This window comes from Ahaetulla prasina, chromosome 2 (genome assembly GCF_028640845.1).
Source record: "Ahaetulla prasina isolate Xishuangbanna chromosome 2, ASM2864084v1, whole genome shotgun sequence".
NCBI classification, from domain to species: Eukaryota; Metazoa; Chordata; class Lepidosauria; order Squamata; family Colubridae; genus Ahaetulla; species Ahaetulla prasina.
This window is the reverse complement of record NC_080540.1, coordinates 72,140,337-72,167,656: the sequence shown is the minus strand read 5'-3', so window position 1 is coordinate 72,167,656 and position 27,320 is coordinate 72,140,337. Positions and strand designations below refer to the sequence as shown.

The window sequence follows — 27,320 nt, the reverse complement described above, 5'->3', positions numbered from 1 at the left end:
CAGATTACAGGACAATTTTTTTCTGAAACCAAATTGTTTGTTAGAAAATAGATTGTTTGTCTCTAAGTGGAGGGTAATGGATTGGTTTATGATTGATTCCATGACTTTGCAGGTGATGCAACATAAAGAGATTGGTCTGTAATTTTCAACTAGGCTGGGGTCTCCCTTTTTGAAAATAGGGATAACGGTGGCTAGTGACCACAGGTTGGGCACAGAGCTGGTACTGAAAGATTTTTCAAAGATTATAATTAGAGGTTCTGCTATGGCAGTTGAAAGCTGTTTTAAGAAGTAGGCACATACTCCATCAGGTCCAATAGATAGAGATGGTTTTAGGCTGCATAATGCCTTTTCAACATTATCTTCTGTGAAATCTATATGTATTAGATCATTGTAATTAGTTTTGGTACAACTAGAAAATGTGGGCCATGAACCATTGATGTTTACAAAGACTGAGCCGAAGAATGTATTAAAGAGGTTTGCTTTAACGGCTTCATTATTACAGTCTTTACCGTTAGGCCCTTTTAGAGGTGGGATAGATCTTGAGTCTTTAAAATAGAAGGTGCGGGTGGATTTCATGTGCAGAAGGTTTTCCTCTTGTTTGATGTAATAATTGTTACATTCAGTCTTTATCTGGTGGCATAAGTTTTTGTAGCGGCTTTTAAAGTTAGCTACGTAGGGATTCTGAGCAGTGTACTATATCCAATACTGGATGTAGTTCAAAGAATGGGTGTTGCAAATTTCCAGAATGCCAGTTTGTTTTAATTTTTTTTAAAGTACCATATTTTACAGAGTATAAGACACACTTTTCCCCCCCTAAAAGAGGGTGAAAATTTGTGTGTGTTTTACACAGCAAATGTAGCCCCTCTCACACCCACCCTTTTGAATTGGAATTTTTGGAGGCTGCAAATGCAACCTTCCAAACAGAGAACCTCTCAAACAGCCTCCAAAAGGTCCTTTGCTGCCTTTGCAAAGAGAAGCTCCTTTGCAAACTGAGTTTTTCGAGCTTTTAGAGGCTGCAAATGCAGTCTCTCAAACGGAGAGCATCTCAAGTAGAATTTTTTTTCTTGTTTTCCTCCCCCCAAAGTAAGGTGCGTCTTATACTCCATAAAATACTGTATATTCCCTTTTTTTAAATATATGGGAAGAAGTTTTTCTCAGTTAATTGTTTCTTTCTGTTTAAGGTTAAAAGAAAATACAGGAGAAAAAAATGCAAAGTATTTTTTCATAATTTGAAAAGAAACATCTATTTCTATAGTTGAAGAAGTGAAATAATTCTTCTGGTAGAAACCCAGCTATGGAATGCTCCCATATAAATCTTTTCAGCAGCTGATTTTAAAATGCTGCTGCTGATTGCTTACAAATTTGGTTCAGGGTTTTCATTGGTGAAACAGAAATAATGAAATAAGATCTACAGATTATTGGGAGCTAGACTGGGTGAGCTAAAGAATTAAGTTAGTATTAGTGTGTTGATTACCCTTTTTAGAAAATGGAAAAAAGAAAGCAATGGCTAGGGACAAGAAAAAGTTCCATTCTCAATTCTAACACAGTGAGCTTTTGGGGAGTGGTATTAGGTTGTGAGAATATACGTACTTGAAGTTTAAAGTAGGGATCCCCAATCTTTTGGACCTCAGGGACCACAAAATTCATAATTTTAAATCCCGCAGACCACTAATTCAAATCCAGTGCGCTGCTTGCTGAAGCGCCTGGACTCCCAGTGACAGGATGGGGTCCTTCAGGCACTCTCCTTCCTCTCTCTCCCACTCATTCCCTCTCAATCTCTCTCTGATTCCCTCTCTCTTTCTCTCTCTCTCTTCCATTCTGTCTCTTTCTTGCTTTCACTCTCTTTCATTCTGTTTCTTTCTCTTTCATTCTCTGTCGCTTTCTCTCTCTGTCTCATTTTGATTCTCTCTCTCCGATTCTCTATTTCATTCTGTCTTTCATTCTCTCTCATTCTGATTCTCATTCTCTCTCTCACTCACTCTCAATTCTCTCTTTCATTCTGTCTCTTTCTCTCTTTCATTCTGTCTCTTTCTCTCTCTCCCCGTCTCTTTCTTTCTGTCTCATCTCTCTTCCCCCTCTTTCTCTCCCTCTCTCTCTCTCTCTCTCTCTCTCTCTCTTTCATTCTCTCTCTCATCTCATGGGCCAGCATCTTGGAACAGAGAGGAAGTCAAGCAACTCACTGAGAAACCGAGGTGTGCAAAGCACCAACAAGGGCCGGAAGAAACAACTGTGAGATCCAGCAAGAGATGAAGCTTCACTCCCACTCTGGAATGTGGTGAGAATCTCCATCCCCCACCCTTTCCTTCCCAAGCCAGGCGAGGAGTGACTGGGAAGGGAGGGCAAGCAGCGGGGACAGCTATTGGTGGGTTCAGCCGATAGGAAGCTACAGCAGGCGGAAGAAACAGCCCAGGGTTGCTGCCACTCATTGCTTCGGCCAGCCTCCACTGTCACTTCCCCTTGCACCATTACCTCATTCCAGCCGGCCAGGTCTGCACTGCAAAGTTGCAAGTTGCATGAACCGCCCTCTACAGCGGAGATTTATAGCACCACCATGCCTGGCCAGTCCCATACCCAGAGCTCTAGTCACAGGACTGGGCATTGCTCATCCTGGAGCAGCTCCTCCACCCGGATGCACTGCGGATCAAAATTTTCTCGCGGACCACAAGTGGTCTGCAGACCAGTGGTGATTACTGGTTTGAAGAAACCTTTTTCCTCTCACACTACAGAAGGATGCTTATCCGCACCTGCTCAAGAGTTCAGTAACCAAGCTGAAGGCTATATAATTTGACAAAGTACTTCTTTTCCTTTCCTTTCCCATCTTTTTCATTCCAGGAATAAAGTTCCTGTATCAGTTACAAGAAACACAGAATAGCCTGTTTTAGATCCACTTATATTAAGCAAATTTAATTAATTAATTTAAAACATGTAGATCTCATTCTTTATGGAGAAGGATATTTGTAATTGGTTACAGATCAATAAAAACAAGAACACATGTCCTTGAGCTTACAGTCTAAAAATACGTGACATAGAGAGAAAAAAGGCATTGAAATGCAGGAAGGGAAACTAAAAACACAGTACTCTGCTGGTTATATAATTTTCTTTACAGTTTTTTAAAGTTCTTGATCTTGGGTCTCCAAGAATTAAGACTATTAACATGATATCCCTGAAAATGGCTACATATAACTTGATGTTATTAGTCTTATGAATAAGCCTAAGTAAGAGAAGTAGTCTAGATTATCACTTTTTTGCTCAAAGTATAACCTTACATTCTTCTCTTCTGCATAGAACAACTAGTTTCAATTTCCAGAAGGAAAGAAGCTCAGGTGGGAACAGCAGAAATATCTATTTCAGTTTTCACAAATAATTGCTATATAAATATATTTTCAATGCATCATTTTAAAAAGCATATCTTTCATATTAAACAATGGGACAGGGAATTCCCTTAACATTCTTCTGAAAAGGTAAAGTTTTGCTCAAGACAAGCTCAACTCCTCTTGACTTTATAGACATATCTCTATTTTCTTGGTCATAATGAAGAGGTGGGTTGCTAATGTCTTCTTCCAAAATGTTTTTCAAACTTTCCAGTCTTGTCATTAGCTCTGGGATTTCCTCAAAGTTTTCCCCATCATATTCCGACCATGTATGTAGGCTAAATCCTACTACTGGCTATTATATAGCATTCCACCAACACAGACCTAATTAACAGCTAGTATTTTTCCATGCTTATTTTTTGTAGAGAACAATGATTCCCAAGCTTATTGATACCTGGATGCAGTGATTATATGTATACAGTATATATACTATGCATTAAAATGTTGTTCTATGCCTCATCTGGCTTGTTTTACAAATTGTAAAACTAATGAAAATATGAACTTACTAGTAAAGAGTTATATTTCTGAATATAGATTTTTGAAAATGAATACTCATTAGCCATTGATTCTCTATCCCAAACCAGAATCTTTTGGTGAAAAAAAATATTATTTTTATTTGACACACCCCAAATAAAATCAATACTGGTTTACATTGGAGGAGCTGTCCATGGTCCTTATACATTTCTTTAAAAAACTTAAAAATAACCCCTGAAAGTTCAATCAGCATAAATAATTTTCTCTTTCAGAAAATTAATAGAAACTATATCATTTCTCTTATTGCCTTTTCAAAGTCTGTATCAATAATTCCACTTCAACCTATCTTTATCCATCATTAAAAATACACTAAGCCTATTGTTATTTTATAAATATGTTTGTAAATGACCTTTTTAAAAACAATATTCTCATCAGAGATTTGAAAATTAAAAATCATCACCACAGATCTAATTTACTCTTTCAAGTAACAGTACTTATGTAGTGAAAATGGCCAGAGCTATGTGTTCCAGAGGTATTGTCTTTTTGAAGGAACTACTGCAGAACTACAAATAAGTTTTTTTTTTAAAAAATCCTAAAAAAGAATATCTAGAATAAATCAAGAAAGCTACCATGTTTCCCTGAAAATAAGACCCTGTCTTATATTTTTTTGAACCCTGAAATAAGCGCTTGGCCTAATTGCCATATGCTCAAAAGCCTGATTGGGCTTATTATCAGGGGACGTCTTATTTTGGGAAAACAGGTATGTATGTTCACACTGAGTAACAACAATCCCAGACCTCAGGTACTGGTAGTACTAAGCATGGAAAATGGAGAAATGGCTAAGACTCAAAGAAACTGAGATTTAAAAAAGACCATGTTCATGACTAAGCATTCTCATTAGTCATGGGATTCTTGAGAGGGAGAAGGAATATTGAAAGAAGAGGCGGATGGCTGGAACATTGAACAGAACCATTTTATATTGTAACATTTTACTACAAACCCCATTAATTTTCAAGTTAATTCTAAATTTAGGAATGTTGCATAATTAAAAATAGAATTCTTTACATGGCCTGTTAAATTTGATTAATGACACCATAGGTATCTGTATGAAACTGAGACTGTAAGAACATGACAAAACATGCACAGTGCATCCATCCATATGTAGTGACCAAAAGCCTAAGTAACGGTATATGGTCATATGTGATCAGCTACAGTTTTGCTGCTTGTAAGTCAGGTTATGCAAATAAAAAGCAGAGGCAAGAGACAAAAAATATTCTTCAAAATACTTTATATACTTTTTCTTGTAAGACTTATAAAACTCCACAGTTGTTAAGTGAATCACAGCAGTTGTTAAGTTAGTTACATGTTTGTTAAGTGAAACTGGCTTCTCCATTGACTTTGTAGATGGTCGCAAAATGTGATCTGGGATCATGTGACTATGGGGGTCCTGCAATGGTCGTAAGTGTGAAAAATGGTCATAAATTACTTTTTTCAGTGATGTTGTAACTTTGAACTGTTATATGTTGAGGACTACCTGTAAATGATTTTCCACTTTATACTGACTATTCATAACTCAGACCCAAACAGAAAGCTAAAAGCTGCTGCTCTAGGACTAGTATTTATTTTATTTATTTATTTATTTATTTGATTTTTATACCGCCCTTCTCCCGAAGGACTCAGGGTGGTTTACAGCCAACATAAAAACAAATTTATAAATAGAATTAAACACATTTTAAAAATCTTATTCAATTTGGCTAACCCCATTTAAAACTATAATAAAGAAATGATAAAAAGCCCCAATTAAAAACCGTAGGATATTAGGCTTAAAGAATTTTCAAATTTGTAAACATGAATCATTCTACTAAGCTGAAAACTTCTGAAACAAAAAAAATATTTCTAACGAAGAAGACATGAATTCAAGCATTAGCTTTTATGAGTTTTTCCCAAATAAGCCCAACAGATCAGAAACTAATGTGGCAGAAAGTTAGAATATAGTCATATTCCACATTCCATATTCCAGCTGATTTTAAACAGCCTATGTACCGATTGACACACTTCCAAAAGTCATGCATGATAAACTGAAAATGAAACAGTATTGCCAACCAAAGCTCCATATCCAGCATGTCTTTCTTATAAACTATGTCAAACATATTCACAATTATTCATACAGAGTATAAATACAGCGATTAAATACAGAAGTTCTACCAGCCAGTATTTCCAAATATATTAGCTGAGTGAAAAAGAGCAACAGCAGTTTGTTTTTGGCAAATATTTAAATCCAGTGAACCAGTCTGCTTTTGAAAGCACTACAGTGCTTTCAAAAGATTTTCGATTTCAATTCCTTTCTGCAGTTCCCACATCCCCATCCCCAGACAATGGGCACAAGGATACTTATAGGTACAAAGGAAAATGTGACAATCCTAGACCAGACCAAATCCAAAAATGCCAGGGAATTTCTAGAAGCCTGGCACTCTGACATCAATAGACACATAGTCATTAACAAAATCTATAGATTATGCAAAAGAGACAATCAACCAGCCCAAAAAAGAAAAGACTCCACCAGTAATCAGCACTCAGATCAGCATAGATAATTAACTCCAAGGTCAACTTCAGACCAATAATCAAGTAAGCAATACCCCAATCAAGAAACTGCCAAAGAGTCATTAGTAAACAGGCCAAACAAAGAATCCCTAAGACCGCCTCCTCCTCCACAGACAGGCAAGATACCAGAAGATAAACTGACAGCAAACAGCATTTCTTAGTAGCACTGATGATGTTACCTAGTCAGGGTCATGAAACGTCTGCAAGAAAACAAGCTCAGAGAGGACCAAGGAACCCCCCCCCAACCCACCAGAAAATACCTATATCTACAGTTCTACATCTCGAGCCCAACAGTACAAGTAGGTGTCCCAGGAATTAGAGAAAGAGCCTCCTTCCAAAGCACACCTAGTTCTTCACATGCAGTATTGCGAGCTGCCAGACTACTGGCGTGGAAAGCATGACCGAGCCTTTTCCGGAACAGAGAAGAGGAAGGGGACGCGCAGAGCCGAACAAAGCCCCGCAGGCCCCCGCTCGGCAGAGGGAAAAGCCACCGGAAAGCCGGCCTATCCTCTTCGGGCCGGCCGCTCCAGAAGGAGGGACAAAACCGGAGGACAGGGGCGCCAAGAAAAGGGCAGCGAGCTCGGCCGGGTCACGACCTGACTAAGGGAGCAGGGCAGAGGTGGGCACCGGGGGGCGGCTGCGAGCAGAACCAGAAAGCGGGGAAGAGGCCCCAGGGAGTGGAAGGTTGGAGCGGCAACTGAAGCGGAGCAGGGAGGAGGCGGCGGCGGCCCGCCAGAGACTCCGGCGACAGTGAGAGAGAGAGAGGGAGAGAGACGGGGCCGGACGGAGCACTCACGCAGGAGGAGGCTGAAGGCCACAACCCCCAGGAGCCCCTGCAGGAAGATGCCGAAGCTGTCCATCAGCGCCCCGTTCTTGCAGCCGCGGTAGTCCGGCCCGGACCTCACCGTGGAGGCTGAGGAAGAAGCGCCGCCGCTCCGCCGAGGGTCCAGCTTGGGCGTGACAGCCACGGAGCCGTTGGGGGCAAGGGAGCCCCCCATGGCCCACTCGGCGCGGCGCGCGGCAGGTGCGCGCGCGGCGGCTGGGAAGCTAGACGTAAAAGCCAGGCGCGCTCATATGCTCCGCGGCACTTCCTGGGCAGGCGGCGGGGGAGGGGAGGGGGAGATAGGGGAGGAGGAGTTCCCCGCGCGTCACGGCACCGCCGCCACATGACGTATCCCGATCAGGATTGGCTCGTTGGGAGGCTTTGGGGCGTGGCTAAGAGGAGAAACCTGCCCACGAGCGCGTCTTTTCGCCTGGCCTGCGGAGGAGGGCGGGCGGAGCCGCAGAGGTTAAAGCGTTTGCGGGGCTTTACACTTCTTTGAATGCGGAGTTTAAGGGGTGCCCTGCTTGGTGCAGGAGAAGAGCGGCTTCTGGGGTGGCACTGCTTCTGCGCTTGCGTGCCTTCGGTTCCCTAGCGGGTTTTCCTCGCCGCAAACCTTCATTTGGCTTAGGGCGTTCGTGACCGGCGAAAAGACGAACGCAGTGAAGCCACTGAGTCCCGGCACGCCCGTGCAGCTCTTTGGGGTTTTTCTTTTGAGGACACGGGTTCAAAAACCGGTCGAGAGAAGGCGGACCGCGGCGGAGCTCAAGTGTGGAAAATCGGGATTTAATTATTGCTATGGGTGTTTAATACTATGAGTGCAATTTCACCTACGGATAAGAATTGGAAGCTCGATTTTTATTTCGGATATTAGGGTTTTTTTAGGGCAATGATTTCAGGTATATATTACGACCGGCTTTGCCTATATTGACACGTATATATTTTGTACAGTTAACCGTGGAAGCCTATACGTGTCTTTTCTGAAGACCAATATATTCTGCATATTTTGCAGTCAAATGTAAGGTAATGTTTGCTTTTGTAAGTTCTGGGTACCAAGACGAGCTGCAAATCACCAATGCAATAACACGGATATCAGGGATGGGCTTTTGTGTTAAGGAGCTAATGTTTTTTTTTTCTGCCGTTCAATCGTGTCCGATTTTCGAAAACTACCTGGACAAGTCCTTACAGTTTTCTTCGCAAGGTTTTTCAGAAGTGGTTTGCCATTGTCTCCTTTCTAGAGCTGAGAGAAAGTGACTGGCCCAAGGTCACCCAGCTGGCTTTGTGCCCAAGGTGGGACTAGAACTCATTGCCATCTTATTTGTACCTGGTATCTTTACCACTACACCAATATGTATAATATGTGTGTGTATGTGTATATGTATGTATGTATGGACACACACACACTATAATATATATAATAGTGGAATACTTAAACAGAGTTGAAACGGTTGAGATATTCCTCCTTCCCTTTTTTAGGGCAAGAGAATTTCTAATATGGATTTCTAACAGAACAACCTCCAAGCTCTCCTGCCCTAAAAAAGGGAAGGAGGAAAATCACAACCTTTTCAACTCTGCGTATGTATTTCACTATTGTATTTCTTTTCCTCACTCTGGTATTTTCAAGGCAATTTGTGTAGTCAAAGTATTTCTTGATAGGCTTGAGGCTTCAGGGGCTGTGGAAAGCTCGCTCTCCTTAATGTGGGCATCGCTTCAGAGATTTCCCCTTCAGAATCTCGGGCAAGCTATGGGGGGTTTTCTTAGCTTCCCGCATTGTTAAATGTGGCAAGGTGCCTGCAACTGGTTATCTTTGCCAGAAAGAAGGGCAGAAGTATGTGAAGAATGGAGTAAGGAAATTCAGTGGAATCCAAGGTCACTTTTTATCTATAGATAACTTTGGTCCTCAAGATGCATGAAAGTGGCAGTGGAGACTATTTCAGCATCCTTGGCTAATGTATATGTTAATATTACAAGGAATTATGCAATACAGATTTTCAGAAAAAAGTAACTTTCACCCCATACGTTTAGGCAGTTTATAGTGGTCTAGTATTCAGTTTTTGGCTAATGTGAGAATATGCTGCATGGTTGCAAATGTTGATGAGCCATGGATTAGAAGACTAACACATTAAAAATGGATTAGTCTTGGCAGGGACAGCACAATTTGAAAGCTAATCTAGCCTTGTTAATACTTGGATGAATATTTCAGGCAATTCTAGGGTTCAGATGGAGAAGTCAAAAAACATTCCACAGAAGCATCGTGGTAAATAATGAATAATCTGTATTATTATAGAAACAAAATTCCTCCTGTAGAAGACAAGAATGCATGTGATAGTTTGGACAGGTTGTAATTAACACTGAACAATGGCCTCCCTTCCCTCTCCATAATAAAAGAGGATAACTTTGGAAGCAGTACTACAGGAGGCATTCAGTAATGTAGTTATAAAATAAATAAGCTGCAAAAATAAAGACAAGATCTAGCTTTAGATACAGTTAGAACTCTGTCCTGTCCTTTGGTTTTTCAACAAACAGAGATCAGAAATGATAGCTCTTTAATAGATGGTAATAGTATCCCAGAAAATTGCCTAAATGTAAACTACTACCAAATGTTGCTTTGAAACAAGATAGCCTATTCTATTTTTGTCACCTTGAGCACCAGATTCAGTATTAGATTCCATTGTCAAATTCTGAGATATCCTTGGGCCAATTGGGCTTTGCTGAACAGATACCCAAGTCTACACCTCAATGAAATCATGCAGTTTTGAAGCCAGGATTTGCTTTCTAATAGCTTTCAAAACTAAACCCAGAAATCTAGATGGGAAGGATTGTTCTAACAAACTTTGTTAACATGTGATGTTTATACTGAAAGCAACAATATTGGTTTTGAAAATTAACTGACATTTGTGACTGAAGTGTTTTTCTGCCAACTGTGAATGCTGTTAGAATTGAATGCTGTTCTTTTTATTTTTCTCCTTCTAAAATGTTATGGTGGTCAAACTAAATAGGCAAAAATTGATGCAAAAGCAGATGGTCCGTTGTACAAACTGAAGTTTGCTTGTGTAGCCTTGACAAAGTCCTGATATATTTCAAATCTGTATTGGGGTTGCAAGTAAAAGAAAATGTTTTTATGTTCAACCAACACCTCAGTTTTAAATCAATCCCATTTATCTGAAGCTTCAAATGTTTAATGATTTCTCTTATAGGTTTGCACAAGTCAAAACAGTGACTTGATGCACTTTTGTGTTTAACTGGATAAAAGCAATGTATGTCCTACATTACAAGTTGCTCAAAAGAATATTAGGATTAAAACCAACTTCTAGTGAGCAAGTGCTAATATGGAATACATAGAGCCTCTGCCCAGTGCTAATAGTTTTCAAATGTAATATAAAAATACCCTCTCCACTTTTGTGACTATATCATTGCTCTTAATTTCTATATGATGTAACATTAATCCAAGTTTACTTCCATTCATTGTTTTTCAGGAAAGAATATAGCATCACTGTACTACACTATTAGCACAGGGGAAGAATTCTGGAAAACTAGAATGCTTATTACCATAGTATTAAAAAAAAGCTGTTAGCCTCACACAAATAGCATCTGTCTGTAGATTTCTGCTTTGCTTGCTTTCAATGTGTTTGTTTTTTCCAGGAAAAAAAGCATCACTGAACTTTAGGGGTCTTGAGTAGATTTATATAGTTAACTATAGGGTGTGTTTTAGGGCCTTGAATAGATTTATATGGGTGACAAGGTGTGTTTTAAAGGTGTAAAACACACCTTGACACCAGGAGAATGTTTTTTTGAATTGTGAGATGTTTGTTCACTAGAATCTAGTGAACAATCAAGAGTGATTAGTAAGACATACAATTGAGCATAAAGTTGCCTCCAAACACAAGCTAACATATGATTGTGCCAAAGAAACTGTACAATCCCATCTGTTATCTCCAATTTATTTTCATTTCGGATATCTTGATTAATAAAGATAGCTATTTTGTTAGGTGGGAGGAGGCAAGCAGATTATTAGCTATTTCATTTGCTTTCACTCACAATGTTATCTTCAGTAAATGCAATTCTCCAATTAGCTTAAATAAATAATTTAGCACTGATGTGTGGATTATTCTATAGAGCTGCTGAGTTATTATGGTGGTTAACGGATATGTATGCCTTTGTGGAAAATCAATGTGTTTAGTTACAATGCAAGACTTTTCATTTTAAATGCTTTCAAAAGCAGCAGTGGACAACGTAACAATCCCTTAAATCTCAAACCCGAGTTGCCCCTAGATATTTTTAAGCTTCAGTTTCTTCTGGGATAAAACAAAGAAAATCTGTTAGTGTAATTACTGTAATATTTATTTAATTATTTTATTTATTTGTCAACAAGTAACAGTATAGACATAGACATATGAAAAAAAAATTGGCACAAATAAGCAAAACATAGCCATAAACACATAAAATGAGTACATATAACTGGGAACAGCAGGACAAGGATGGTAGGCACACTGGTCCGCTTATGCACGCCCCCTTAGGGGCCTCTTAAAAACATGAAAGGTCCACGGTAGATAGTTTAAAATAAAAGGTATGGGGATTAGAGAGACTAACAGGATCAGGTAGAGTGTTCCAGACATTTACTATACTCTATTGCAGAAGTCGTATTTCCTACAATCAAAATGACAGCAAATTACATTGAGTTTAAATCTATTGATAGCCCTTGTGTTATTGCGATTGAAATTAAAGTACTCATTTACAGGTAGGAAGTTTTGGTAAATACTCTTACGAACTAAACTTAGGTTGGAACATAGACGGCATAGTTCAAGGCTATCGAGGCCTAAAATTTCAAGCCTGGTGGTATAGGGAATTTTATTTCGAGCAGAGGATTTGAGTACTCTTCTAGTAAAATATCTCTGGACCCTCTCTAATGTATTGATGTCTGAAATACAGTGAGGGTTCCAGGCCAGGTGAGCAGTATTCAAGTATAGGTCTGGCAAAAGTTTTGTATGCCCTAGTTTGAAGTATACCAGAGAGAAAACTTTGTAAAATAAGATTGACAACTCTTAATGCCTTTTTTGCAATGATGTTACAGTGAGCTCTGGAACTTAGATCTTTTGAATTGAGTACTCCTAGGTCCTTGACAGAATGTGGGCAAACTTTTAGATCGTTTCTGGCCAGCAAATATTTGATGTTCTTATTTCTATTGCCAATGTGCAGGACTGAGCATTTGTTAGCAGAGATTTGGAGTTGCCAATATCAGATGACAGTTTGAATTTCCAGTGTTTTAATGCAATTTCTCATTCTGTGTTAGCTGAGGGAGAAATGATACTGCATCCATTTCTAAGTGCTTAAACTTTTAATGTGATAAAAGACTTATCTTGTTTGTAACAGTGTGATGCTATAAAATCTAACCAGATTAAAAACTGAATGAGAGAAAAAAATAGAAGGATGTCTAGAATTTGAATGTTTTAATTTTGTATTATTTTTGGATACTGGAAACCATCAATATTAATTTTTTGAATGTGTGAGAATATTTTAGCTGGAGTTGTATAAAATAAAAAGTATCTAAAATAGAAATGTTTCCAAGAAAATTGTTATTAAGGTGACAATTAGCTCCATGATTTGAAAACGGCAGTTGGTTTGAAAAAAACTATGTAAAATATTTAGAAGTTCACATATACTGCTATGAATTTTCAAGTCTACTTTTTCTTTAGTAATGAAAGACTCCAAGCAGGCAACAATATCAAAGGAAACTGGCACCAATTTAAGTATTTTTAATTTTCTTACAACCACTTAAAACGGTCATGAAGTACCACAAAATTATATACATTCATTTACAGAACAAGTCAAATAATCTAAAATATTTTAAAACCCTTTACCTGATGCACCTAGGCAACAAAGAAGGTGCTTCAGTAGACATTTTATGTGCATATCTTCTACTTTCAAAATTTTACCCTCAGTTCACGCGCACACACACATATATATTAATTAAAGTAAAAATACAGCAAGCAGAAAAGACAACACAATATACATCTTTAATCTTTTTTTTTAGAGCAAAGCAGGAAAGTGCATGTCCAATGAGCTATTACAACTAAGAAATATGCTGGCAGTACCTGCCTTAGAGGCTCTTTCAAGAGGTTTTGATTGTCTATGAACATTAAGGGAACAATCAGAACAGAAGAGGTGTGCACAATGGGTGAAAATGAAACAAGATAGCAGCCAGGGAAGCTGATGAATACAAACCTTCAGTACTTATAAGGTATATAAGGCTCCATAGGGCAAACAAAAAGATATATTTTTCATCCCCTAAAATCTATTTTAAATCAATCCTATTTCTGTGAAGTTCGAAATGATTCCAGATTCTAGCCTTGCACAGGACAAATAGTGGAACTTTGAATTTATTAACTGAAGGAAAACAAATTCTTTCCTGCATGGAATTTGGTTTTTACAGTTTTTTAAAAAAATAATTGCTTAAAAGAATATAAATAATACAACCTATTTCTAGCAAGCAAGTAGTTATGAGAAGTAAACACTGTGAGCTGGTGCTTCTCCAGTGTTGATAATTTTGAAACATGATATAAAAAAGAATTCACATTCATGGCCTTCAGTATACAATCCATTTGTTATAAATCCAAGTCAAGGGAAGGGGGGTTAAGATTGCTGCACATGCAACAAATACCACTGAATTATAGATATAACATAGTTTTTAAACTAGTTTTATCCTTTCAAAATCCATTCTGACCTCTTACCCTTAAGGCTTCCTTCAAATATAAAGGTCATTTATAGATATTTTGGGGAAACTTTAATACCAACATAAGCACCTGGAATATAGTGAAATTTACACCAGTGAGGTTTCCAGGCAATGTCAGTTTCTTTGTGCTTAGCAACTATTGGGTATTCTAAAAATTTTCCCAGCAGACAACTATCTTAGACAAAGCCAAAAATGGCTTTTAAAGACCTTCATTTAAAATGTTGAATTTTATATCTGCTAAAACATTTGGCAGTACATCTTGAGTGAACTCATACAGCATTACAGTATTTACAGAAAGAAACAAAATGGCTGATATCCTGGCGTTAGACTTTACATTTTGGCAAACATCTTTTGCAAAAACCTTTTTTAAAACTCTTCTTAACTGATAAAGTTTGGCCAGTAATACAAAAAACGAAAAAAACCCACCTCTGACCTTGGAAAATTATGTGCTCAATTCAGTAACTATATGAAATATTGGATTGCTTCTTTTTCCCAAATCTTTAGAATAATAAAAATGGCAACTACACAGTAAAATTATAGAAAGAATATTTTGCACAGTAGTCAACTTCAAAAAAGTAGCTGGTGTTCTCAGAGTAGGCTAAATGATTTTTCTTCTATCTCCCCAAATTTTAAAGTGTTTCCTCAAGACACCAATCATGAGAAAATCTAGTTTACTACCAGTTTCTAATAATTTTTAATATCCTTTTTCTATAGCAATTAGCACCAGAGATCTGAAAACTATGTTTACCTTTCCACTCTCTCTCTGCTTTATGTAAATATTAATGCAGGCCTTAAACCCAACATAATTTTTCCTAGCTAGAATGTCACAGGCCTTGTAAAAATATACAATGTTATCTAACTTTGCAGATTTTCCTTAATCAATTTTAATATTCCAACAGGCTTTGAATGTCGTATCAGTAGCAAAGCAGGTAAGACTGGCTGACTCACCAGGGCAATAGCAGGAAAGAGATGAATGATTTATAGATTAAATTACATTTTACGAAACTCAGATAATATTTCAGAACTATATATGGAATATTTTACAGATTGTGTTAAACCTTTTAAACTTCAATCCACAAGACATGCTTGAATTGGCCTCAAGAAATGAAATATATTCGTTTCTCACATGTTGCATAGAAATGACTCATTCAAAGAAACAAGTAATGAAAACCATCTTTTTTTTTTTTTTGGAAAATCCTTAATGGTTATAGTAAGACCAAAACGATAGAACAAGACTGGAATGTCAGCCTATAAATATAACCTAAATAAGCCAGCATCTATTTTACTGGCATTGAAAATATTACTCACAGCAATATATGGCATATGAAAGCTTTACTTAAAAAACCCTGAAAATCTTAAGATATACAAGTTTGAACACATGAATGTATTCCAATTGGAGCTAATTAAATAAAACAAGAATTACATTGAGCCCGATTTTTTTTTTTTACAAAAAACCCCAATATTCTTTCTGATGCCAAACAGGCATTTATACTTTCACACACATGCATGTTCTTATAAATAATGGAGCATCTGAATAGCACTAATTTCAATATACAAATCTAATTGCAAACTTGGCCCATATGTTCAGTTATGTAACATTTCATGTATTAAACCTACTTTGACTGAAATCTGAAGCATGAAATCATTCTGTCTCTACTTTAGGATTCCATATAGCTAAAGTTATGAAGAAATTTCTTTCAAGATACCACATTCTCTCTCTTCCTAAAAGTATTTAATATGCCCTGCAACATGACTCTCCAACAAGTCACCAATGCTTTGATCTAACTTGTGAATAATAAATACTCAATGGCTGAAGCCACAATTTATGTATGTAATGGGCAGAAATGCAGAAACTGCTCTGGTCCTTCTAGCTTCCATAGAACCTAGTTTTCCATTCAAAATATGTTAAAGCATCAGCTTGTTCCTGCAGTTGTGGGTAGTAGCTCTTTGTATTAGATCAGCATAATAAGCTGATGAACTCAGTTGATTTCTCTATACGCTAAGCAAACCAAACCAAACTCCATCTCCTAATGTGTATGTATGGTATGCAAACTATGCCACAATTTTTCTCCTGTATATACTTTAAGAAAATCAAGTTCTATGGGTGCATTTACAAAACAATCGACAAATTTAGTTATTTGAGAACTGGAAGGAGCTCTGCATTTCAATTCATTCTTCTGCTAAAGATGCAAATTCAGTTTTTTAAGCAAATAAGAATAAGGGAAGACCATGTAATTTCCCCTAAACAGCTACATATTTCCTAAAACATATTTCTGATGTGTGGCAATATTTCTGTGCAACTTTAGCTTACCCATAGCACATATTAATATCCACAATTTCTAAGTTTTCCCCCTCTACTTTTATCTGAAACATGACAGGCACAATCTTCATTTATCAGTATTTCTCCATAATAAAGAATGCTACTTCTTCAGTCTGTGACTATCCAGTAGCTGCTAAAGGCTATGATTCTGTCAGGACAGTAGAAAAAGAGGGGCATCCATAATTTAACTACAGAAAAGTCAGTAGCTGTATCATTCTTTTACTTGCCGTGTAACCTTTTTTTGGTTTTAGAGGTAGAGAGCAGGCTCTAAAATAAACATCAGAAAGAAGCTGCAATTTCACTTTTAAGCTTTTGGCCACACCACGTATCTTGGCAAATAGCTAGTCTACTCATTTAAATTATCTTCAAGACTGAAAAATAAAAATAAAAAAGAGGACGGTCATTCAGCAAGCAGCAAAGAGGTGCTCATCTTCTGCATTCCTTTCCACATGCTGTAAATTCTTTCTGTCCATACCACAACTGGAGGATTTTTTTTCTCCTTGCAAAAGATATTTAAATCATCTTTTATTCATAAAAAAGCCCTGATGTACAGAATGAGTAAGTACTACTTTTTTAAGCCAAAGACAACTGCAAAGATAGATAGGATTGCATTAATATTTTGCTCCAAGTATTTTCCCCACTCAAAGTGCAAAACTGTAAAGCCAGTTCATAAGCAGTTTCCATCTAACCCTTCTTGGTTCTTCCTGCTGAAGGAAAAGCAGGTTACTGCACTTGTGCTTCAAAGTTTCAGGTTCATCTTCTTTCTCCTGTTTTAGTTGGCAAACTGCTGGTAGAAGGCAAATTTAACCCTTTCAATGTGATGGCAAAGTTTAATGGCTGGGCCAAGTTTCAAGTCCATACACTCCTGAACCGTGGGAAGAGTGAGCAAGAGAAGTGCCTGCCCATCTATTTCCTATCAAAGGAAAAGGAAGAAATAGCAATTAGCATTAAAAGAAATGTAATTTTTTTTTCAACTCATTTAAACATTTCAATAATGCATTACAGATAGTCCTCAAGTTGTGAATGTAATGGAGTGTGCCCTTTTCATTCCTAACCAGAGCATTTGTAGGAGTGAATTGCATAATTTGAACACAATCACTCCCTTCTTTCCCCCACGCATCCACTAATTGAATGTGCAGCTTGTTAAGTGCATTTGAGGTATCGTGGAGTGGAGAAGGCAATGGGCGGCCTAGTGATGGAACAGGCCACCTGCTTCAGACCACCCAAGGCCTCCTCCGACCCATTGAGATACCTCATTCTTCCTCCCCTGGAGTCCCCACAATTGCTCTCCCTGCATCCTGCCACGTCGGGTCACTTACCTTATGAAGATCTGTCTCCTCTCCAGCCTCTCTTGTTTCTTTGCCTGCTCCTTCCTTTGTTGTTGGCAAAGCACTTGATGAAAGTGTCGCCGACCAAAAATGAGTGGAGGGCCACGCGTGCCCTTCCAGGCCTCCTTTCTCGCTTCGAAAGCGCTTGATAGAGCCTTCGGCAACAAAAAAAGAGGCACGGAGGCCAGCATGCCCTTCTGGGTCCTTCTCCCCGCCAAACTGTTTGAGGATTGTGTCCCTCTAGACTTTGGCAGCCCTTTTCAAAAAGCCTTTGCCGGTAGGAAAAGAGCTTTGGAGGGACATGCCTGCCCTCCAAAGTTCCGCTGGTGCCAACAAAGTTTTTTTGCAAAGGGCTGCCAAGGCCTATAGGACACAATCTCCCTGCAGGCTTCGGCAAGGAAAGGGAAGGTCTGAAGGACCGAAACTTTCCCTCCATTTACAATAGTCTAAGCCACAATTCGCAGAGAATAGAGACCTAAAGTGTAAAATCATGTGAGATCAGAAGCACGACATCTCACGCTGGGATCTCGCATTAACTCGTGGTATGTTAAGGCTCTGTTCTCTGCAAATGCATCGAAAGCCTGAAGCAACAAAGCAAGCAAAGAAACCGTGAGAGAGGGGAGATCTTCTCAAGGTATGTGCGTCTTCATAGGTGGAATGCCTGTGAAGACCCGGCAGGGTGTGTGTGAATAGGCAGGATGAATGTTGCAGAGCCTCTGCAGTCATTCGTAAGGGTGAACAACTGTCGTGGTACTGCAACATTAATAATTTCAGGACGTTCATAAATGCTAGGGGGCGCTTATCCCATAACTTCAAATATTCGTTACTCAGGGATTATCTGTATAAAGAAATAGTACTTTGGTAAGAAACTACACACATTATAGTAACTAAAATAAACTGGATGTAAGGAAGGAAATGAACAAAAAAGAGGTGGCTAGGATATCAATATAAAATAAGATGTGTGGATTTCAACTCTCAGTATTCCCTAGTTAACATGCTGGGTAGGGAATTCTGGGAATTCAAATCCATGTATCTTAAAGATGCCAAGGTTGAGAAACTCTGGTCTAGTCACTTCATAAATACCATTTTTATTCAGAAAGATTCTCAACCTTTCCTCAATAATACGTTGCGTGCCACTGATCTGAGGAACCCATCATTTGGCACTGTACCAATTGTTTTATCTTGTCTATCTGTGTACTTTTCTTGGTGAAATAGAGGCGCAGTTTACCATTGCTTTTTCCTGCACAGTATAAAATGTCATCATTAGAATTATTACCTGACTCCTAATATCATCCCATAGCACTGCTGTCCAACAGAGGTTCTTGTTTGCTTTAACTGGCAGCTACAATGATCTTCATGCCTTAGGTGATTTTGTTGAGATTACACACACTTGGCATATATTCCCAGCATCTTTTACTCATCTTTTCCATATATACCCCTAACCACCACAATGAGGCAGCATAGCAGGATTTTTCATGTGATTCTGGGTTAAAAAAATTATTAGCAATCAAATGTCCCAGGAGCTTTCAAATTGAAAAATACTGTCCCTGCTCATTATAAATTGACCCCAAAACATATTTTGCAGGTCAGACATTTACTTGCTCACTGAGTCCAAAGAAAGCAACATTTAAAAAAGATCCCATCTCAGAGAAATTCTGTTTTTTTTAAGAGTTTTTATGTTTTTATATTATGTGTATTCTACCCATTGTGTTGTGAACAAGAATCCTGTGAACTAGACAGTGATATAAATACATTAATTTAAATTAAATAAACTTATACATACTGACATTAAAGTAAAAGGCCTAATGATAAAGTTAAAAGTATGGTAAATGGTCTCACTTGGTCCAAAGAAAATCTGAGGAATCTTAGCTTCCCATTAAAATGTTCCCAATAATTTATATATATATGCCTGTATAAACATACACACATATGCCTGTATAAACACAGAGGTAAAAATGATCAAAATGTTGACATAATGGTTTCATGGAGTCAATCGGGTGGGTTTTACTTACCTTTATTACCGATTCCAAATGGGACCGAACTGCGCATGTGCACTTCTGCGCATGCGAAGATCACCTGTGATGACATGGTGGGTGGGCAGAGCCTCCCACCAGTTCTACTACCGGTTCTAGAGAACCGGACTGAACCAGGGGCAACCAACCACTGCAGTCAATTATCTATGTCCAATAATAAAACATACCTGATCCAGAAATATTCTAGCTAATGGCGCACAATCTGTAGATTTAAGGAACCGCACAACATCTGCTACACTCCATTCCAGAGGATTGCTGTCCAGCTGTAGTTTTTCATCAACTTCTATCTTTATTTCCTATGCCACAAGACAAAGACAAAAATATCACTTTTTCTTCCTTAGAGATATCATTTCCAGAACATAATGTTCTATATGAGTTAGAAGATCCACTGATCCAGTATTCTGAGGGTAAACAGAAGTCCTATTGTTGAAGCATAACATATGCACTTAAACATGACAGTGAACTTAAATGCAGAAAATATAGTACAGGTAGTCCTCGACTTGCGTCCACAATTGAACCAGTGGAGGGATTCAAATTTTTTTTACTACCGGTTCTGTGGGCATGGCTTATGGATGTGGCATGGCTTGGTGGTTGTGTGGCAGGGGAAGGATACTGTAAAATCTTCTGCCGCAAAGATACTTACATTTTTTATTATTTTTAGTAAAGCAGCATTGTATTTTCTATTATTTCCTTGACTACTTTTCTGTGTTCTGAGATCATGGTAAAGACCTACTGAATAAGTTTTGCTTTATTCCCACAATTGGAAGAAAATGTCAAATTCACACAAGCACACATAAATTACTTGAATGCACATGAAAATTAAGAGGTACAAAATTGTTTATAAAGGTTATTATATTCAGATATAACAAGGACTAGCACATAGGCAGAAAGGTGCATTTTATGTGCTTTAAATTGCAAACAGTTAGTTAAGAAATAAAGGTCAATCTTTAAGTGTAGATTTAATTCCTGGAGAAAGGAAAAAATAAGAAAATTGGTTTCTCAGATTTTTTTTTTAAAGGTCAGCTTGACCAAGTGAGCTGAAATCACCCCCATCCCTCTGGTGGTGCCAATTTAGGGAGAGAGACATTTAAGGGAAATTGTACAAGTTTTACAGGCAGTGAAATATACTGCCAAGCTAGATCTAGTAAACATCAGGGAGGGAGGGGGAGGGAAGGAGAGGGAGGGTGAGAGAGAGGGACTTGCTCAAAAGCTTGATGATTGTTACATGTTTTAAAATCAAAATATACCTTTGGTGAAGGTGGCCTATTTTCATCATCTGAGAAAGAAAAAGTCCGTAGTTTTCTTTTCCGTTTGTCCCGGTCTGGAGCCCCAAAATGAGACTGCTCACTCTGTGTTGGGGAAGATGACTGTGATTTCTTCTCCGATACTTCAGACAGTTCCTCCTGATGCTCAGAGGTACTGTCTTCAGTAAGGGACTCTTCGTCTATGTCATCCTGATCATCCTCATCTTCACCTCCACTTCCCTGAGAAACAATACAGAACGACTCAGAATAGCACGGATTAGCAACCTCTTTATCCCACAATCTCTATATATAGACTTGCATATTAAATCCATTCCCCCTAGTTGCCTACTTGGGGTGATCCCACTGGTGTGTTATCTACAGAAGTAGAAGATCGCTTCTTCTTATGAACGAAGAAGTTTTTCCGTTTTTTTCTTTTCCTGTTTGCTTTTTTCATGCTTGCCTCAATGTTGCTGTGGATACTAGGTGGTCGGCCAATCCTTTTGTTTCTTCTCTTTCCATAATAATGGGCTGCAGGAGGTTAAAAGAAAAAAGAGTTATTGTCATGAAACACAATTTATCATTTGTTAGTCCTTAAAAAGATAAGACTTTAGAAGTACTCTTATTATATACAGAGCTTATTTTGGTTGTGTGCAACCTTTACATTACTGTAGTAGCAATGATGGGATATGCCTTAGGAAAAATAGCATAATATTTACAAAAAACCAGGATGGGTTGTCTGCCAACTTACAGGTCAAACTGGTCTACAAGAATTAGGATTCAGATTTCTTAACACAACAGTTACGCTACTGTGAGATGTAATCAAAAGAGAAGAGCCATTTTCTCCAAAAGAACAAATATAAAGAAGGGTTATCTGGAGGGGGTATCAAACAGAAAAGGTAGCATGTAAGGTGCTAAGGAAAGTGAATGTAGCACTTTATTTTTTACTAAAATCTGAAACAAGCACACACAAAAAAAGCTTTCAGCAATTACAGTGGCAATGGTTAGATTCACATATGCACTTAGCCATAACATGCTTTGCTAGATTTTGGCTAAGCTTGTTATGTGAACCCAGCATCATACTGGATTTCTCCATTCAGTAAGAAATTATCTAACTCTTAGGAAGAAGAACTACAAGTTTATCTTCAAATGTATATATTTTTTCAATTTAATACCATTGTAATTTGATTTGAGATATTATAATGTCTGAAGCCCAAAATGTGGGCACTTCATGGTGAAGTAGAAGACCATTAATCATAAATGGTATCTATGATTTATTATTGATTAAGTAGCATTAATTCATGGGTCAGTATGTGATCTAAACAACTAGCTATAATCCAGTTACACCACTACAGGTTTTATTTCTGTTTACTGAAAGCCCTAGGAAGTGCCAACTGGCAGCCATCATACAGCTGTTGGGATATTATTTATTGAAAAATGCTCTTTCTAACTGCCTACATATTTTGGAGCAAATAAAAGCCTATAATACAATTACTTACTGTATTTGGTTTTTGTTAGAACAGAGCAGTTCTCAGAACATTTGTCTAGCACCATTTGGGGGCCAAAAAGATTTGGACAACATTCCAGTTTGATGCAGGTCTGCCTGCAGAAGTCTGCAACTCGATCAGCTGTTCTTACCACCTCCACTGTAGCTCGGTAGCTCTTTCCTTTGTATCTGTAGCAAAGGAAGGTTTCATTAATAAGGAAAGGCAAAAGTAAACAAAGAAACACAGGAATAAACACGAGGTGGTTTCATATAGCACAGTAACCAAGCCAAAGTCTACCATATTATGGCTTACAGCCCATAGCTTATGCTATTTTGATTTTTAAACCATGGCCTATATCTGTGCTAGTCGAATGAACTGTAGCTTATTAAATAAATAATTATTAATAGATTAAAATGTGAGTCAGGCCTCTCCTAAACATAAAGAGAGGAAGAAATTTGAGTAAATGGGATACCACCATATGTTAAATTTCTTGGTTAAAATAAATGAATAAATAAATAAATAAGTTATTCATTTAGATATATGAAGATGTCCAATTCCATGCTGACTTTGGACAGCACAGAACTAAATACAAGTACAGTATCTAACAATGAAAGAAAATAAATGTTATATGAGGGTATGGGAGCATCCTCCTCCTCGATAGCTGCCTAAAGAAAGCCTTGTCATATCTATGACTTGCAACTCCTTGCAAGCTTTCCCACTGAATTTGCTTGTTGGAACCTGGCAGAAAGACACAAGACACAGTCATGTGCGGTTCTCACTTACTGATGCATAATTCAGTAAGCAATGTAATAATTGCTTATTTGTACCCTATGACTATCATCAAGTGTTGTACCTTAGAATTCTTGATGAACATTTCTTTTATGTACACTGAGAGCATTTGCACAAAGACAAACTCCTTCTGTGTCCAATCACACTTGGCCAATAAAAAAAAATTCTACCTATGATGCTTAATTCTCACTTAACAGCAAAAAGGCTTGCCATCTCTGTGATGTGATCACATGGCATCATGCTTTATAAACACACTGCTCAGCGATGGAAATTCTTATTCCCGATTACCATTGTGAACTGAGGACTACCTGTATATGCTACAGGTTATGCTTTTGTTCTTTTTATATTATTTTCCTTTTTTGCACATTAAAGCAATACCTGTGTTAAAAATGCTTGCCTTTTTGGTTTATTACAAACATTATAGCCTCCAGCTTTTCTCTAAGAAAGGAACATCAAAGGATCTGAAGGCAGCACTGGTTTACTAACAATTATTCCAGACAACAGGGAAAAGAGACTAACCCATTATCAGCCAGAGCTGAAACAGTAGTTTCTGAACTACTGAGGTCTTTTCTATTTCAGGTACTATTATGAGAAGTGCTCTGGAATAGCCTTAATATTATTTTATCAAGTCACTTTCAAAGCAAATGCAAATAAAAGAAATTGTAATAACCCAGTCTTTCATTCCCTTTCTGCTTGAGTAGGCTTCTTAACCTTTGACTGAATAAATAAATCAGTTGCTTAAGGCAGCCCAAAGATGGTTATTAAATTGGTGTGCTTGTTATTTCCATGTAAAAACAGCTTCAGCGGAGCAGAGGGTTTAATTAAAAAATACTAAGATGAGACTAGCAGCTTTCCCTTTCCCACCACCTCCCATGCAGCCAACCAAAACCTGTTCCTCCAGCCGAAATTAAATTACAGAGTGGAGAGACTGAAAGGGGCTAGTTAGTCTGTCACAGGTTTTATTCCCCGGGAGAAAAACAGTCCTGAATCCAAACAGTGCTGATATCTCATGTGGCTTGTCAATCCTTCAAATGACTTCTAATATGAAGACAATTTTATCTACAATTAGGATTTCTACTGCAGCTATAAAATACATTATCCTTAATTTTCAAGGTGGGGGGGCAAATAGCATATGGATAAAAGTCCATTCATGCAGGAAAGTTCTAGTATACTCGGAAAGTTCAAGCTTCTGCCAATTAAGTCCTGAAAGTGCCACGCCAAAACTGTGGTTAGTATAACTAATTTAGCCCTAATAGCAAAATATAAATATATGGAGTATTTTACTTTGCTTTCAAAGTCTCCCCATATCCGTGCCATGAAGCTTCTTCATCTAGTTGTATTTCTCTAAGAACACGGCTAGGTTTATAAGCAGCGTTGATCAACAAAGAGAGAACCTAAATTCAGAAAGAGAGAAAAATAGATGTAATATTAATGTGATCAATAAGATTTATTTTAATATATTATTGTGACTTAGCTGTTGGACTCTATATCACCAGCATAACAAGTTTGTAACAATAAAAGCAAAACAAACATTATTAATTCCTGCAATTTTCTTGGAAAGGTTTTAGAAGTGGATTGCTCTTACCTTCTTCTTAGGGCTGAGAAAGAGTGACTGGCCCAAGTTCTTCCAGGTAATTTTATGTCTAAGGTAGGACACAAATTCGCAACCTCCCAGTTTCTAACCTGGTGCCCAACTACTGCAGCAAATTGGCTCAGCCAGGCACTTAATAGTGTATAATTTGAAACAGAGATTCCAAAATCTAGTAGCATTCCACCTTCAGTGTAATACAACATTTTTATTAATTTTCCTCAATTTTATTTAGGAATTAGTATAAAATAGTTTCCTAACAAATGGTCTTGTAATTGATCTAGAATGCTTTATCTCTATGCACATTTCATTTCTTTTGATTGCCAAGGAAATAATAGTTTGGCTTTATACTAAAATATAATATACAGTATTTATAAAATATAATACACACACACACACACACACACACACACACACACACACACACACACAAATACTTAATGATAAATAAGAAAAGTATAGAGTCTGGAGGAGACAAGCTTCTTCCAAGCAAATGTCCTCCAAATATCTAAGACTACAATTCTAAGATTGACAATGCTGTCTGCTAATAATGGGAGTAATAGTCCCAATATATCAAGAAAGCAATAAGGAAATAATCGTGATGGTGGTGAAGTAAGGGCAGGTGACAAGATAGAAAAAGGTTGTGAAGAGAATTTCACTGAGCAGGAGGATTATGGAACTGGCAGAGGAGATAAGTAGCCAAACTGTGAATGAGTTAATGAAAGGGAATTTGAAGAAATTTCAGAAGAGGTAATGAAACAACAGAAGCCATTTATTACAGAATGAAAAAAGGAAAAAGCATTGCTGGAGTTGGTGAGAATGGATTTAAATAAAGAAATATATACCTCCCCACCAAGGAAAATTCTGAAAAAAACACTGATATATAGACCTTGAATATTGAACATGATTGCTTGAATATCATAAAAATTATGTAGCAATGCTGAATCTTGAGTACTAGAGTATCTGACAATGCTGCCAATAAGAAGCATTTACCAATGATATCTAATGTATAGCTGAAATTCCCGAAGGCGGCTATGATAATCTGGGATGTTCTCAAAGGTTTATAGATTTGTCATAACAAATCCAATTACCGACTCATCAAATTTGGTATTTTGCCTTGGGCAGTTTCTGCTGCTACAAAATTTAGTCCCTGGTACATATCCCTAACACCCATACATCCCTTAGGCATGCTCTAGAAAACAGAAAATTAATTATAAACCCTATAAAAATCTATTTTTTTCTTTTAGCAAATTTGAACTCCTTCTACCTTTTGCAAAACGAAGTATTGCAGTGTGCTTATATTGTAGCTTTAAAAAAAACAAACCTCATTTTTTTAATATGATAGAAACCATTCCACAGGGACGAACAAAAATACTCCTACACTAGCAGCTTAAAGTTGTTTTTTATGCCAGTTCTAACCACAACTTATCAGTCTAGAAGTGCAGTGATGTATTATTTCCCTTGATTAGTTGCTAGTTAGTGAAAGGAATGCTTTTCCTTCCACTCTGGGTGCCAGTTAGAGAAATGGAAGCAGCTTTGAGTCTGTCAAGCCCCGCCCCCAACCTCAACAAAAAAAATGAAGGGGCAGGGAATAGCACAGGCGGAAGAAAAAAGGAAGGTGGAGTAGGAATGGGAGAAAAGTGTAAAAAATCAAAATAAGTAGAAGCATGGAATAGGAGCCATTGGGCAAGCACTATGTTCATGTATTAAGTCTCCAAGAAGATTAGGATGGAGGAGGAGCTTTAAAATGTCTGATAATGTATATGTTATATTGCACTCCTGATCTAAAACTATACTATAGCAGTTCATCATAAAGTATTATACAATAATGACAGCAATAGCACTTAAGACTTATATACCGCTTTACAGTCTTTACAGCCCTCTCTAAGTGATTTACAGAGTCAGCATACTGTATTGTCCCCAACAATCTAGGTCCTCATTTTACTGACCTCAAGAAGGATGGAAGGTTGAGGCAACTTTGAGAAAATCGAACTGATGGCAGTCGGCAGAATTAGCCTGCAATACTTCATTCTAAACACTGCGCCACCACAGCTCTAACTACAGTTGTTATATTATAAAACTGGTACCAATAGCCCCAATTTAATTTCATGGGAGGAGGGGATTCTTCCACCAAACTGCTACCACTGTGAAAGCCTTATGACCAGTTTAAAATCAAAAACTGGCAGGAAGTTGCCTCACCTAAGGACAGTGGGATTCAGCTAATAACAGCAACCAGCACTCCAGGAACTGTCATTGCTAAGAAATGTGCTTGTGCTTTATGACCACCTTGCTTAGCGACAGAAATTCTGGTCCCAGTTGCTGTCATAAATCAAGGACTATTTATATATTACAGGGAACAACTCCAGATATAAGAGGAATGGAATAGGAAGAGATCTAGCTTTTCTTTTTTAAATGGATACTGTGGAGCTGCTATTTCAATCATGCATGACTTTCCAGGCATAGCTCTTGAAAGTTTAAAATCTACATCTTTGTAGTGGAATAAACAAATAACAGTCCATAAAAAGTCACGAGAAAGCT

At 37.8% G+C, this 27,320-nt stretch overlaps 2 protein-coding genes across 8 annotated transcripts in view; both read right to left on the bottom strand.

The window, feature by feature from the left end:
• Nucleotides 1-7,535, bottom strand: part of STIMATE (STIM activating enhancer) — a 49,814-nt gene extending 42,279 nt beyond the window's left edge. Inside the window, exon 1 of the mRNA XM_058173508.1 lies at nucleotides 7,243-7,535. Within this exon, the coding sequence (XP_058029491.1) occupies nucleotides 7,243-7,444 (202 nt within the window). The 5' untranslated portion in view covers nucleotides 7,445-7,535. The remainder of the gene's footprint in view (nucleotides 1-7,242) is intronic.
• A 5,469-nt stretch (nucleotides 7,536-13,004) lies between these two features.
• The window catches only part of SFMBT1 (Scm like with four mbt domains 1), a 146,411-nt gene continuing 132,095 nt past the window's right edge, over nucleotides 13,005-27,320 (bottom strand). For 6 of the 7 annotated variants that reach the window (XM_058167440.1, XM_058167442.1, XM_058167439.1 and 3 more), the window contains 6 exons: nucleotides 24,479-24,588; nucleotides 22,418-22,593; nucleotides 21,271-21,449; nucleotides 20,925-21,161; nucleotides 19,845-19,973; nucleotides 13,005-17,229 (listed from right to left, as the gene is read on the bottom strand). In XM_058167440.1, coding sequence (XP_058023423.1) covers nucleotides 17,089-17,229; nucleotides 19,845-19,973; nucleotides 20,925-21,161; nucleotides 21,271-21,449; nucleotides 22,418-22,593; nucleotides 24,479-24,588 — 972 coding nt within the window. In that variant the 3' untranslated portion in view covers nucleotides 13,005-17,088. The remainder of the gene's footprint in view (nucleotides 17,230-19,844; nucleotides 19,974-20,924; nucleotides 21,162-21,270; nucleotides 21,450-22,417; nucleotides 22,594-24,478; nucleotides 24,589-27,320) is intronic. The other variant, XM_058167445.1, reaches the window with a different exon arrangement.